This window comes from Lepidochelys kempii, chromosome 13 (assembly GCF_965140285.1).
Source record: "Lepidochelys kempii isolate rLepKem1 chromosome 13, rLepKem1.hap1, whole genome shotgun sequence".
Lineage (NCBI taxonomy): Eukaryota > Metazoa > Chordata > Testudines > Cheloniidae > Lepidochelys > Lepidochelys kempii.
Genome location: NC_136392.1, coordinates 2,713,460 through 2,728,984, shown reverse-complemented (window position 1 = coordinate 2,728,984; position 15,525 = coordinate 2,713,460). Strand labels below are relative to the sequence as shown.

At 45.5% G+C, this 15,525-nt stretch overlaps 1 protein-coding gene across 7 annotated transcripts in view; it reads left to right on the top strand.

Moving 5' to 3' along the window:
- Nucleotides 1-15,525, top strand: part of TPX2 (TPX2 microtubule nucleation factor) — a 34,522-nt gene that overhangs the window by 13,657 nt on the left and 5,340 nt on the right. For 5 of the 7 annotated variants that reach the window (XM_073308762.2, XM_073308764.2, XM_073308760.2 and 2 more), the window contains exons 2-12: nucleotides 873-1,009; nucleotides 1,314-1,436; nucleotides 2,956-3,091; nucleotides 3,740-3,874; nucleotides 4,686-4,808; nucleotides 5,725-5,858; nucleotides 12,133-12,290; nucleotides 13,220-13,391; nucleotides 13,578-13,716; nucleotides 14,407-14,623; nucleotides 15,150-15,248. In XM_073308762.2, the coding sequence (XP_073164863.1) occupies nucleotides 907-1,009; nucleotides 1,314-1,436; nucleotides 2,956-3,091; nucleotides 3,740-3,874; nucleotides 4,686-4,808; nucleotides 5,725-5,858; nucleotides 12,133-12,290; nucleotides 13,220-13,391; nucleotides 13,578-13,716; nucleotides 14,407-14,623; nucleotides 15,150-15,248 (1,539 nt within the window). In that variant the 5' untranslated portion in view covers nucleotides 873-906. The remainder of the gene's footprint in view (nucleotides 1-872; nucleotides 1,010-1,313; nucleotides 1,437-2,955; nucleotides 3,092-3,739; nucleotides 3,875-4,685; nucleotides 4,809-5,724; nucleotides 5,859-12,132; nucleotides 12,291-13,219; nucleotides 13,392-13,577; nucleotides 13,717-14,406; nucleotides 14,624-15,149; nucleotides 15,249-15,525) is intronic. The other 2 variants (XM_073308765.2, XM_073308767.2) reach the window with 2 other exon arrangements.

Sequence of the window (15,525 nt, the reverse complement as noted above, 5' to 3'; positions counted from 1 at the left end):
CGCTTTTTGCAGAACTCAAACTTTCCATTCAAAATAAGCTTCTAGCCATTACAGCTGCAAATTTTCAATGTGACCTGATGCCATGATTTTTATTTGACTCTCTAAACAACTACAGTGCTAAAGCTGCTGCTCTTGGTTTTGCCCAGCAGCAGCAGTAGATTTAAATTAACAAGACTATAGTGTTGCACTGCTGTTCAGAATCCTCTGTGGAACTGTGAAACTGTACATTCCTCCCGAACAAACTGGGAGAGGGAATAGAGTAGTAGAGACCTATTCTCTTCATCTTTACGGCAGCCAGGAGGCTATGTGGATGAAAGAGGACAGTTGGAGGACTAGGTGTGGTATCATCTTAAAATCTAAGCTTTAGATACTTACTACCATTGATCCAACAAATGGAAGACCGTCTGCAGGAGCTAGGGTCAACACTGGTAGAACACTCAGCATCTTCCTTCCCAACTTCTGTGGATGGAACCATGGCTGGGCTTGTCCCCAAAGTGTTAGCCATTCAGCAATGTTCAGAGGCAGTTTCTGTATTCAGGGGTGTGGCATGATTCTTTCATGTGAATCTAGAGCTTTATAATAAGAGGGCAACAAACTTTAGATAAATCACTGTTCTAATTTGACATGAAAAGTAGATACAGATGCTCTGTGCAGTTGCAATAGTACCTAGTGCTTCTGAGCCCAAGTAGGAGTCTTGTTTGATGCATTCTGTCCTCCATCTCTAGAGATGCTTGATACTGGTGACTTTCAGGGTCTTAACATTTCCACCATTGTGTGGAGCAGTAACAAGTCCTACTGTGATTTAGAGTAAATAACCTAAATTTAAAACTTTTTTCCAGTGATTAATCTAAAACTGATTTGTGGTTGTACAGGTGACAGACTGCTGGGGACAAGACTGCGGTGAAAATGTCTCATCCACAGTCTTCCTATTCCTATGATGCAGAAACTACCTACATCAACTTCAGGACTTTGAATGATGATGACGTGCAGAGTGTAGATTCATGGTTTGGTAAGTATCTTAGCGTTTGGGAGACTATGGTGTCTGCTTTCTGCTGAGGTGAGGCTTTGGGAAAAGAAAATGTCCCTGCCCTGGGAAACTCTTTTGCGTTAGGCTTGACTTCTATAGCAAGTAGGTTATGTTGAATTATGCAGTAAATGAAATGTCTAAAACCCAAGTACAGTAAAATGCTATCCCTGATCAGAACTAGTGAATTGATGACAGGCTTAATGAACATCATAATTACTTGTATACCATGTGGTATTGTTACAAATGCTTAATATAGAGTGTGTTGACAGTGTTTACTCTTTCACAGATCTGAAAGCCAGTTCAGAGAATGTCCCTCCTGCAGAGAATGTGGCAACTTTCTTGCAGCACAAGCCTGCCTCTTCAAAGGCTAATCTTCCTCAAGCTATTGTTTCACCAATGGTGAAATCCAGTAAGTTGCCACAATTCTGAAAAAATAACCTCCATCCACTAGAAGTTGAGAGGCATTGGTGCTAAGGGGCATAATGGCTTAGTCCAGCATGGTTCTGTGAGCTTGTTATGGCCTTCTTGGAAAGATATGACAGACATGTCTTAGTACACTTGCAGACTTGCTAGTTCACGAGCAAAGTTTAGAAGTGCACTCTGGAGATGTGTGAAATTTCTTCCTGCCTTCTTAGATTTGTCTTCTCTCCAGACTTTGTATTCGGTCATGCCTCTCTACTGTCCAATTTAGAGAGGTCTCTCAAAAACTCTTGCTTCTGGGGTTCTACGTTTAACTTTTTCCTCTTGTTTGTTTACACAGTCTCCAGTTGGGTTCTAATGCTAGAGATGGTGTCAACTCAAAACCTGGTGAACTTTCTATAAAGGATCTTACATCTGCACAAGACACCATACCCATTTGTCACCTTATAAACACACTTTCCTGGGTTAATATTACTCCCCTCCTGATGGGGAAATGCCACCAATAGACTCGCCTCCATCTCTGTATCCTCTACGTTTCTCCCATAAGAGTTACCTGCTGGAGCCACTTGCAGCGCATTTTATTGGGAGCACCCATGCTCTTTGGACCAAGACAGGCGTGGAGTATCCGTGTTTCAGAACTCTTTATCCTTTAGGTCTCTTCCCAGGAAACTGGGATGCTTTTCTCAGAGAGAGAGAGAACTATGTGAAAATCCCACTCAACAGCAGAATTCTTTGTAAAACAAAGCTTACTAAAATGTAGCGGGAAGGATTTGAAACAATAAGTTCTTATCATAACTAACGGTTGGCAAAAGTTAAACTAGATAAGGCATCTTTGTCTTAAGTTGCAGAAAAGAGAACTAAAAACTTACATATTTCAGAGACCAAACTCATAGGTCTGATTTTTTTCATTGAAATCCCTGTGTCCTTTTTTTTCCTAGGACAAGGGTGGTGTGTATGGTGTCTCTGCGTTTCCTGATGGTCTGCTATAATATCTATAAACATAAGCCCTTGGCTTTCTAAACTATCTCTATGGTTGCATACTAACATCTCCTGAGGCTCAGTCTCTAAAAATGTTGGGAGGGGGCGGGAAGGGGCGGCCCTTCAGTCTGTTCTGTACAGGACCACCTTAGTCTATTCTCATTTAGCAAGCTTTCATGTGGTATTTTCTTCTACTCTCTTTTAGCCTATGTCTACATTACCACTTATATCGGTATAACTTTTGTCACTTGGGTGTGAATAAGCCACCTCCCAGTGATGTAAATTACACTGACCTGAGTGCTGGTGTGGGCAGCACTAGGTCAGCAGGAGAGCTCCTCCCGCTAATATAGCTACTGCTGCTCATTGGGGGTGGATTAAGTCGACAGGAGAGCTCTCCCGTCAGCTACAGCAGATACATTAGAGAGCTTACAACAGCGCATGTGCAGCTGTGCCCCTGTAAGATGTCTAGTGTAGCCATAGCCTTAACCTGTTCAAAAGCAGAGACTAACTTCCCTGTTTCACCCAATTAGGTGAAAACCATGAGACAGAGGCAGGAGAAATGGCACAGGCAATGTTGAGACCACAGAATATTGTTGTTTCTCTAGCAGCCTGGAGAGTCCCCTCAAATGACGCTTCACCTCCTGCTCCTTCAGGAGCTTCTCAACGGTAAGAATGCTTGTCAGCTTAACCAAGTTCTGTTTGAGGCCTCGTGATGACCCTCAGCAGCAGCATGTCCAAGCTGTGTCCTGGGCTAGGTGGGCAACGATGGCATAGCAGTCTCAACTCTTCATGAGTGGTTCCATATAGGTAGAACTGGAGACTGACATCAGCTTAACCCACCATATACAGCACTGTGTGAGCTTGTCTGTGCTATTCTGTCAATGTGACGATTTCCTAACCCGGAGGCCCCATCTGTAGGGGTAAGAAGGTAGTTCAGTTTCATACCTGTTGGTTGAGATAGCCAGCTGTGCTGGTGACTTCCAGGATGTGTAGATATCTGGAATTGGACTGAGGCTGTAAGAGTCCCTTTGCTGATGGTGATACTCAGAAGTTTCTACTGAGTGAGGCTGAGTTCAGACTTGCAACCTAGATGCACAAGGTGGCTTTGCACCATAATACAAATAACAGGAGTGATTTAGGTTTCCAATTAGCAGTGTAACAATTAGCTGCTGTTAGTCTCCTCTGAATCATATCTGTATGTAGTGCTGTTTGGATTTCAGTGACTCTTTCCGGCAGATATTGAAATACACAATGTGGAACTGACTGTCTTTCCCAAAGACCGCATGAGAGACTTGACACTGTTCTTTCCTGCAGGAGGGTATCCAGAAGACTGTCAGCACAACAGAAAAATGCCCAGCAACGCAAACGTCAGGCCAAAGTCAAAGCAGAGAGATGCAATGTCATCTCCATCAAAAAGGAAGATGATCCACCCACCAAGAAACAGAAAATGTACGTCACCAAAGTCCTGCTTGAGGCTGGGTGGTGGGAGTGCTGCTATTTATCTCTCCAATTACTTAGAGACCGTGCTTCTGATAGGCTTCAGCCTACATGAGGTGGACTTGCAGGCTTAGGTAGAGGTGATGGAGACCTGGTTCATGATATTAATTCCATAACAAATGAATCCAGTCATTTTTTTTGTGTTTTATTTTTCCCCCCACAAATTTGAGGAGGAATGCTGGGCAGGAGGGTGAGATATAGTGAGTGATATAACTTTGAGTTTCTTAATCCCTATCACTCTGGGCCCAGTGCTTCTGTGAACTGTCTTTAAACTTGATTCATGCTACTAGTGAGGATGGAGTCGAACAATTCTAGACTAGGAGAAGAGAATGTTTCTCAGATTCAGCTTAAATATGACTCCACTATATGCTAGGAAACTTTGGATCAAGAAAACAATACACTAGTGCAGTTGTCACAGGATGGGATGTATGCCTCAGAAATTACTCTCTCCACCTAACAGAGGATAGTACCTACATCAGAGCCCATTCCAGAAGGAGAGGCTACATTCTGAAACTTCAGTAATTAGTCTTTCCTTTTGCAGCTTTAACAGAGTACCAGGGAAAACTAGACCACCTGTGCCATGGTATATGGCCAGGTAAGCTCTTCCTTGGGTTATCTTCAGATGACTAGTAAATTCACTAGGTGTTCGGGATGTCCAGTGCATCTTAGTGACAGCTAGAACCAGTGTTGCACTGAAAACACCAGCATCCAGGAATGGCTTGCTCAGTTTTGTGTTGATCTTTATCTATTTTTGTTACTGTAGCTCTAGCAGTAGAGAGAGAATGACTGAAGTATCAATGAACAGAGATCACTCCCAGAGCACTGAACTCTCCCCAGCCAGATCCAAGGGCAAGCTGACCATGCCTACCACACCAACAATGCTGAAGTACGTAGCTTTCCTGTGAATGGAAACAACCTCTTTGGTGCTAGTAGCTGTAATTTTAAAATATGACCATTTAAGGAAAGCTTGTGGTCTCAAGTCTTACTATTATATTGGGGGGTGGGAGAGGCAGTGTGCCCACAAGTGTTCTGAGCAAGTATGCAGTAATCCTCAAGTACAAATGAGAAGGTAGCCTTTAGGTGCCCAACTAGCTGTATTTGTACTCCTCGAGATACAAAATCAAAGACTGTAGAGAAAGAGTATAGTTAAAAGATCAATATACATAGACATGAGTTCAATTTGTAAGATTCAGATTCATTGCAGAGATGGTGAGCTTTGTAGTTGCAAAGAGTTCTTTTGGAAATAGTTCATAGGTTATAGTCCGATGCCCAAATATCATATTCAGGGTGTACCAGCATAAGTGGGACCTCAGTCTTGCGACTTAAACTTCCCCTGGTGAAGCCTGAGCAGATCTCAGATGACAGTATCAGTACCCAAAGATCTTTTATACAATTTAATGTCCTTTTTTGACAAGTTGGTATTTCCTCTGGGAACAAAAGGTAATTAGGATGACTTTGAAGGGAGTCTATCACTAGTACTTAGCTATACAAATTAACATAAGGCCATTTGCTTGTTCCTCCACCATTCAGAGTACATTTCAAAGAAAGATGAATACCAGGATATTCCATGTTTGATTAATTTAAATGCTAGGATGTTCTTTTGATCTCTGGACTATCAGAATACAGCACAGACAGGGACCGTTGATTACATCGTTGACCCTACTCATATATATGTAAATACACACAAACATCATCCCTCCACATGTCATTTGAGGGTTACTTATTTTGCAGGATATTTAACCCTTTCTGGCCATGCATCACAACTCCTCTTTTTACCTTTCTGACGTACTTCACTCTTTCAGGAGGAAGTATCTTTCTGGCAAGCTAAAGAGCACAGAGGAGCAGGAGCTGGAAAAGATGAAGCAATTGCAGCAGGAGACGATGGAGCTGCGCAAAAAGAATGAAGAGTCCCTGAAAGCTGCTATTGCTGGTTCAGGTAGGCTCTAGCTAAACATGGAAGCTTAGCATCCCATGCCCTCCTAGTGACCTGTGAGGGTGTGGCTATGGATAGTACCTTCTGCAGGGAAATGTCAACAAATGGCCATTTCTAAGAACAAGGAATGCAGTTGGAGCCCCCTGAGCTGTTTGCTTCTCACCTTCCTTTCTTTGGTGGGTGTACTCTAAGTAAAATGCACTGATCCTGACATGGGAATCTGATCTATCCTGATTTCACTAACCCATCCACAGGTTATCTTGTGTCTTGTATAAATTCTAGTCTGGAGGGTTTGGGTTGTTGCATGTCATGGTTCCAGGAGCAGCACTTCCACTTCTCAGAGTAGAATCCCATGATTCAGCCCCGTTTTAGACTGGTTCCTTGGCAGGCGGCAGGACCCAACAGGGTTTGACACCTGCCAGATGCTTTCCTTTGGGCATGTCCTCCATATGAAAGCAGTAAATGTAGACAGCTTCTCCAAAACAAAAGGGTAAAAATAACAAAAGGTTTACATACCTATCTTCTTACTTACGCTTATCACTTCCCTGAAGACTTGGGGCTTGTCCACATAGGGATACTCAAGAAAATTAATCCAAATTAACTAACCAACTTTAAATTCACACCTTTAAATTGCATTAAAACCCTATGTGGATGCTCTTGTTCAAAATTAAGGTGGCTTTAATTTGGTTTAGCTTAATTCACTTTTGTGCCAAATTAAGGTCACTTTAATTCTGAAGAAAAGCATCCACACAGAGACTTAATGCAATTTAACAAATCTGTTTTTTAAATTCACACCTTTAATTAATTTGGATTAATTTTCCTGAGTGTCTGTCTGTAGACAAACTGTTAGATAGTCCTGACTTAACTCTGGTATCCCTGCTTTCTTCTTCGAGTGCTTGTTCATGTCAGTTCCAATCAGGTGACTCAAGGCCTCTGGTCTCAGGTGGAACTCGCTTTCCACATCAATGTCCGAGAACTGAGAGCGGTATGCCTCACGTCCTAGACTTTCCGAAGAGGAGGCTATTTCCTAGCTTTGGTGATGCTGATAGCTCCAGCCTGTCCTCACCAGCACTGGTACACATCACTCCCTGTCAAGTGCCATAGTTCATCTTTAGTAAGTTTTTTTGTATAGTAGGTAGTTGGGGTTTTTTACACACACCCTCCCAACTCCCCAGAGCCATGGTATGCCACGGTCCCCAGGGTTTAAAACCTGTGAGGTCTGCACTAAGAGTATGCCAAAGAGTGACCCTCATGCCTCTTGTTTAAGGTGCCTAGGGAAAGGTCACCAAAAGGACCGGTTTAAGATTTGCCACGAGTTCCACCCCAGAACTATTAAAGAAAGGGAACAGCAGCTCAAAGCTCTCCTTATAGAGGCAGCTCTCCGCCCCCACCTTGGCCCCGGGGTCAGGGGACTCCCTCACCCAGCATGTCATTGTCAACGCAGAGCACCTCAGTACCGTCATCCTGGGAACTTGTGCCAAGAAATGACTGTTCCCGAGACGCTCAGCACCGGTATGGCTCCTCCTGCGGCCAGTTGGGGCAGGCACCGATCTCAGTTGCTGATGCCTCAGAAGAAAAAGAAGCTGGAGAGGGATCGTTCTCCCTGGCCCAGACCCAAGGAGCTGAAGACTGTGAGGCCTCAGTTGGGCCACAGCACCAGACCCCGGGCAGGACCGCGTCGACTCCTGCCCAGGCAAGACAGTTGAGTTGGGGCCCGCTGCACTTGCTGGATCCTAGTGGCCAGCAACTGCCTCTCCCCTCGACACAGGAGGCTTTTGAGGCTGCTCAGGACTTGCTGCGCCTCACGGCACCCGCTAGCACAGAGGAGTCACCGGCATCGTTGGCACCACCCCAGCACCAGGTGCAATCAAGAGGGAAGCTGACGATGTCCCAATGTTCTCCTTCTCCATGGCACCCTCCGGCGCCAGTTCCTCCGGGGAGAGAGCCCAGTTGGTCCCCGAGCTGCCAACAATGGGTTCCCCAAAGTACAGCTTCTCTGTGGTCTTCTTTTTCGGAGACTTTGGAGTCAGAGTCCAGGAGCAGGAGGTCCAGGTTGCGGCAGGACAGACGGGCTTACCCGGCATGATGGCCACCGCAATGGCAGAACCTATCACAGTGGCCCTTCTGGCCTCTCTGGGCCTTCTACCAGAGCCAGGGAAGGAGCCAGCGGTCTCACTCAGCAGCAGTGTTGGTAGCTTCAGCCACCTTTATTCCACCTCCGGTCAATCGACCAGCCACTAAGCAGCCATCACCTGCGTCAACACCATCGACACTGGCTTAGACTTTGGCTCCTTCACCAACAGCGGCTCCTGCACTGACAGCAGCACCAGTACTGTCATCTGCAGCCCCAGCTTTGAGGGGCATGGCGCTGTCCACGTCGGCACCTACCTGGGACCTCCTGGAGTCACAGGCCCCCTTGGCTGCTTACGGCAGGGAGCAGCTGCCTTTTTCGGGGGCCGCCTCATTGTTGTTGCTGGACAAAGCCCTGGCAGGCACTGTTATAGTGCCGGGGCTTGAAGACAATAGGGGGTTGCAGCAGTTGCTGTGTTGGGTTGCCCAGGGTCTGGACATCAAGGCAGAGGAGGTAGTTGAGGATTCTGATCCCATGGTGGATATCCTCGCACCCTCTGGACCTTCTCAGATTGCCTTGCTGCTCATAAAAACCATTGCGGGCACTATCAAGACCCTGTGGCAGACCCCAGCCTCATTGCCACCCACAGCCAAGCACAACAAACGGCAATACTTTGTGCTCTCTAAGGGCTACAAACACCTATATTCCCACCCACAGCCTGATTCCCTTGTTGTGGACGCTGCCAATCAGTGCAAGCGGCAAGGCTTCCAAGGCACCTCTCCCAAAAACAGGGAGGCTAAAAAAAACTCTACCTTTTCGGGAGAAAGGTCTGTTGTATGGGTGGCTTTCAGCTCCATATTTCCAACCAACAGGCTGTTGTCAGGCGGTACTCTTATTATACCTGTGTGGCAATGGCATAATTTATGGAGCTACTCCCCCTAGGCTCCCGTGCCGAGTCTTCGGCCTTGGTTGAAGAGGGCAAGCTAATCTTCTGAGTTTCCCTCCAGGCTGTGGTGGACGGTGCTGATGCTACCATGAGAGTCATGGCTACAGGGGTGGCCATGAGAAGGGGCTCCTGGATCCAGGTCTCTGGTCTCCCATGCTAGGTCCAGCAGACCATACAGGACCTCCCCTTTGAGGGTGTGACTTTTTGCCGAGAAGACAGATAAAAGGCTACATAGCCTGAAAGCTTTCTAGAGCCGCCCTCAAATCCTTGGGCCCACACACTCCCGCCACTCAACGGAAGCACTTCAGGCCACAACCTCCTCTGAGGTTCTACCAACAGAATTGTCAGGACAGTTCCTGGAGGAGGAATAGGAGCAGCAGGAAAAGGCCGCACCTGACCTCAGGCCACGACTCTGGCCAACCCAAGCCTCCTTCTGGCCAGAGACAGGCCTTTTGAAGGGGTGGTTGAGGACGGCTCACCAGAGCAAGAACTGGATCCACCCCGCCTTATCTTTTTGTCCTGACTATCCCCTTTCTACCATGTATGGTCCCATATCACTTCGGACCGCTGGGTGCTCCGCATGGTAGAGAGGGGATACTCCATCCAATGCAATTTAACAAATCCATTTTTTAAATTCACACCTTTAATTTGGATTAATTTTCCTGAGTGTCTATCTGTAGACAAACTGTTAGATAGTCCTGACTTAACCCTGGTATACCTGCTTTCTGAGGACTCTTGTCTTATCTCCACTATACCACAGTTCAGATCACAGCGGTGTATCAGCGTGCACCAGAGTACTGCACTGTAAGTCCCTGTGTGTGGGCCCTACAGGTGCAAACTAAAAAACATAGGAAGAGGACCAAAAAAGCACCACCATGGCTAAACAAAGTAAAAGAAACGGAGGCAAAAAGGCATTCATTAAAAAGTGGAAGTTAAATTCTACTGAGGAAACTAGAAAGGAGCATAAACTCTGGAAAGTGAAGTATAAATATTGTGACATGGTCAGGCCAGATGTCTCCAGGAGAGTGATAGAAGGCAGACATATTAACCCCAGGTTAAGTAGGTCCCTTTTCCCTGGGTAAGGTAACAGGGAAGGTTCTAGAACAATCTGGAACTTTCTGGAAACAATTAAGGCAGAGACGCTGATTAGAACACCTGCAGCCAATCAAGACGCTGCTAGAATCAATTAAGACAAGCAGGCTAATTAGGGCACCTGGGTTTAAAAAGGAGCTCACTTCAGTTTGTGGTGCGTGCAAGGAGCTGGGAGCAAGAGGTGCAAGAAGCTGAGAGTGAGAAGGCGTACTACTGGAAGACTGAGAAGTACAAGCATTACCAGACATCAGGAGGAAGGTCCTGTGGTGAGAATAAAGAAGGTGTTTGGAGGAGGCCATGGGGAAGTAGCCCAGGGAGTTGTAGCTGTCACGCAGCTGTTACAGGAGCCACTGTAGACAGCTGCAATCCACAGGGCCCTGGGCTGGAACCCGGAGTAGAGAGTGGACCCGGGTTCCCCCCATCCCCCCAACTCCCTACTTGATACCAGAGGAGTTGACCTGGACTGTGGGTTCCACCAGAGGGGAAGGTCTCTGGCCTGTTCCCCGATCCACTAGGTAGATCAACAGAGACTGCTGGGATTGTTGTTCTTCCTCTTCCCCATGCTGGCCAGGGATAAGGCTAACTGAGTGAATGGCAGATTTGAGCCACGAAAGTGGCCAAACTGAGGGCTGCCGTAAACCTCTGAGGCGAGCAAATCTGCCAATAAGCACAGGACCTACCAAGGCAGAGGAGGAACTTTGTCACAATATATAATTTAGTCCAAAAAAGAATTTGGAGAACAGCTAGTCAGAGACTCAAAAAGTACTAACAAAAAAATTAAGTAAATCAGAAAGCCTGTTAAACAACCAGTAGGGCCACGGAATGATCGAGATGCTAAAGGAGCACTCAAGGAAGATAAGGCCATTGTGGAGAAACTAAATTAATTCTTTGCATCAGTCTTCAGAGCTGAGGATGTGAGGGAGATTCCCAAACCTGAGCCATTCTTTTTAGGTAACAAGTCTGAGGAGCTGTCCCAGATTGAGGTGTCATTAGAGGAGGTTTTGGAACAAATTGATGAATTAAACAGTAATAAATCACCAGGCCCAGATGGTAGGTTCTGAAGGAACTCAAATGTGACATTGCAGAACTACCGATTGTGGTATGTAACCTATCATTTAAATCTGCTTATGTACGAGATGACTGGAGGATAGCTAATGTGACACCAATTTTTTAAAAAAGGCTCTAGATGCAATCCTGGCAATTACAGGCTGGTGAGCCTAACTTCAGTAGCAGGCAAACTAGTTGAAACTATAGTAAAGAACATAATTATCAGACATATAGATGAACATGATTTGTTGGGGAAGGATCCAGTTGTTGGGGGGTGGGGCCACCCCACAACAATCCATGCACGCCCACATCCCTGCTGCTGCTCTGGCTGCTCTGGACGGTTTCCTCCATGGCGGCTTTGCCCTGGGGCTTCCCCAGATGCTGGGGTGGTCCTGGGGTCAGCTGCTCCAGAGCTGCAAATTTCATAGAGGTTGCAGAAAGTCACGGAAACCGTGACTTTGGTGAATGTTTCGCAGCCCAAACTATGGCTCCCTGTGTGAATACTCTGATTTCTGGAATAAGGGCTTTATTCCATATTAGTGTAATCCACTTTGGAAGTGGATTGGGTTAATCTAGGATAAGAGCACTCATACAGGGAGTTAGTGAGGAATGGCTACTCTGCTTTAAATTCACACCTTACCTTAATCTGCATTAATTTCACTGTAGGCCTTAGTCTCCAGACCCTCCTCTTCCCCATAGTTTCAGGACTGAAGCTTTTAACCATTTCCAGGTTCTTTAGTATTTAAGTGTTGGGTTTGGGCTGGCTACAACCATCGTCTGCCTTCTTGCAGATGTAACTCTGCTTGGGTCTGTCAGATCTCTGCACCATGTAGCAGATGGCATGACCATAATTGAATGGACAGAGGTAGACACATCCACAAAAACAGATTTTCCACATTCTTAACAGCATGTTTCTGGAACCATATCAAATAGCATGTCTAAAGTGTATTGGGCCACAAATCTACCTGGAAACAAAGCTTAATTATCTTGTGAAATATAAGGGGCTGAAGAGGAGTTTGCAGGCCTGATATAATGCACATAACTGCTTAGAGAGCACAGGTTTGGACGAACATAAACTGCTTCTCCTCGGTATCAGTCTCATGGGGTTTTCTCCTTTTTAGGACAACCTGCGAAGAAAACCACGGGCCAGGTAACAAAGCCAGTTGACTTCCATTTCTGCACAGATGAGAGGATTAAACAGCACACAGAAAGCCAACCTGGGAATGAATACAAGAAGCTGGATTTCATAGCAGCACTGAGAAAGCACCCTGCATCTCCGGTGAGAGGATAGGGCAGCAAGGGTGCTACCTGATTGTTCTAAATCTATTGGTGGCTCTTCCTGTTCTACTGTTTGCTAGTGTGGGATTTTCTGTTTGTAATTAACTGGGTGTGAATGTAAGAGGTCATGTGGGATGTGACAGACTAATAGAGGTGCTGTGGTCTTACTGAGCATCACCATGTTGGCTGACAGCATCTCTGCAGAGTTTCCAATCTGGCCCATCCCAGAGCTTGTCGTATGTCCAGTCAGCTCACAAGTTGTGTAAGTGGAATCTGGAATCCCATCTATTACTCCAACAGGTTGAGTTCCCATGAGGCTCCAAAAAGAGGATCCTCTGAAAATATAGTAGTATGCCTTCCCCAGTACACCTACTCTTCAGATCTCTGAGGTGGGAACTAAGTATTCTTCCCTTACAGGTGATTCCTTATCAGCAAGGCTATTACAAGTCCTCATCCCTAGTAACATACCAAGGATTCTGTTTCCAACCTGGAGTCTGTTTGTTTAGCTACATCTGATTATCAATGCAGTAGGGTCTATCCTCAGCAGTGCTGAGCGTGCACATCTGTTCAAATCAGTGGGAGCAGTGCTCTCATCTCTGCATGGATTCTCTTCTCTCTTCTTGCTGTTAAAGTAGTTTTGGGAGGAGAGTGCTTCAGGGGGTTCATTTAATATAAGCTGAAGATATTACTACAGTATCTGAGGTGGCAGACTAGAACATATTGAAGGAGGAGATTAGAATGCTTTAATCAGTTGGCATAGAGGATTAAATGAACAATTGTACAAAGCCTCCCTCCTGTCTTGTTACATGTTAAGCATTGACAATTTCCCTTACTAGCTGGAAGATGGATGTCTTACACTGGTGTAAGAGTGAAGCTTTTGTGGGGTGCCTTGTTTAGATTGTTACAATGACCAGCAACTTCTCTTTCCAGGCACGAGTGGTGAAGGGGCCCACTGTCCCCAAACCTTTCAATCTCTCCTGTGGCAACAAAAGGAAATTTGATGAAACTACATCAGAGTATGTCCCCCTTGCTCAGCAGATTGAAAACTTCCAGAAATGCACTCCCTCTCGTTACCATTTGAGGAGCAGGAGGACCAATGAAAGTAAGCTTTAGCAAAGTGGGCTAGCTGGTAACTTGTGTACCAAGATAACGGGAGCAGGAAGCAATAATTTGTTAAGGATCTGCCTACTTTGTGTGAGTGTCTCTGAGCCTGGCTGTCTGCTCTAATTAAAATTGTCTGTTTCAGTTCCAGCTATTAATTGCTAGTTTCTGTGGTTTGGATTTGTAGGTCCAATTCCAGTAAAGCCGCTGAAGGCCAGGCTTACACAGCCCAAAACTCCACTGCTTCAAACAAGACAGCGCTTCAGACCTGTAACTTGCAAGAGTGCAGCTGAGTTGGAGGCAGAGGAAATAGAGAAGCTCCGACAGTAAGCAGAAGCATTGTTTGGACACTGAAATATCCTATGTGTTATCTAAGGAACACTCCTCCTGGTGCATGATGTGCTTGCTTTTAGACAATGGTGGGCCCCAAACCAAAATGGAGTCACATGTGCTAACTTTTCCTTAACATTGTCATAGAGCAACCTTTAACCAACCCAAAAGTCTCCAGGTGCTAAACTACCGCTTCTGAGGAAGAGTCTTGTGTAAAGCTATAAACAATAGTATAAATGGGCTTTATGTATCTAAATTTAAAGCAAAAGGATATAGGATTGATAATTTAATGTAGATATGGAAAATGGAAAGGACTCTAACTCTTAGTCAAGAGTTACTTTTAGTAACGCTCCCCTAATAAGCAAGTACAATCACCACGTGCAGTATAAACTCTCCTACAACCAGACTGGTGGTTTTTTCTTTTTGGTAGTTGAATTCTAAAGTAAAAACACGTAGTCACTTAATACAGTGGGTAAGGTTGAGCCTGGGGAACTCCACGTTCAAAATGTGGTGAGTGGCTTAGTTGATCCTTGCTGACTCCTAGTAAGGAAGTGGAGCTATGCATAAGGTGAAATATGCAAGGCTCAACTGTTGGTCACTGTTGCTGATTTCTGCTGTTATGGCAAGGGAGAAACTACTTGTGACTGTTCTCTGTGTAGATTATTGTCCCCTCATTCTTCATGCAGATACAAATTCAAAGCTCAGGAGCTTAATCCAAGGATCATAGAGGGTGGGCCAATCCTGCCCAAGAAACCCCCTGTGAAAGAGCCCACACAGCCTATTGGATTTGACTTGGAAATTGAAAAAAGGATTCAGGAGCGAGAGAGCAAGAAGCAGCAGAAGGAAGAGCATTTTGAATTCCATTCCAGGCCATGTCCAGCTAAAATCTTGGAGGATGTTGTGGTAAGAACTCTAGCAACACAAGGTCCGCTCAGGAAATGAGAACATCTGAAGTAGAAGTAAGCTTCCATTTCAGAGCATAGTTCCATATTTCTCTATGGTGCTGTACTGCAGTTAGTGTCTACCAAAGAGCTCCAAATATCACTTCACATCAGACACAAAGCTCCAACTTATGACTATCGTCATCACAGACACAGAGCCCTACCTATGACTATCCAGTCCCTTTAATTTTTTTTTTCTTTCTTATTTTTTGGGGGGAGGGATAGCTCAGTGGTTTGAGCATTGGCCTGCTAAACCCAGGGTTGTGAGTTCAATCCTTGAGGGGGCCATTTAGGGATCTGAGGCAAAAAAAATTGGGGATTGGTTCTGCTTTGAACAGGGGGTTGGACTAGATGACCTCCTGAGGTCCCTTCCAACCCTAATATTCTATGATTCTAAGAACTACAGTGGGTTAATTTATGCCAGCGTGCTCCTGTGAAGTATTGCCTAGTCAGGGCTAAATTCTCACTTTAGTATCTCCTCCTGACAGGGTGTTCCAGAAAAGAAGCCCCTTCCTGTTACAGTTCCTAAATCCCCAGCCTTTGCACTGAAGAACAGAGTCCGAATGCCTACTAGAGAGGAAGAAAAGGTAACTAATTTGGGATGGTTTCTGGGCTCCATAGCATGTGGCACCTGGGACCCTACCCTTCCCATAGCCAACCAGCAGTGACTTCATAAGCAGTAATGGGTGTTCTGGTTAAATGACTAAATGGAGAGACCCCCAATTAGCCTTCTTTCCCATGGCCATTACCTCCCAAAGGGAATCACTTTTATCTGTCCTACAGAGAAATCAAATCCTCTTTAGAAAATACATTTAACTGAGTAGACCTTTTATTTTAAGGGACATTGTTTGGGCTCCTGAGGTA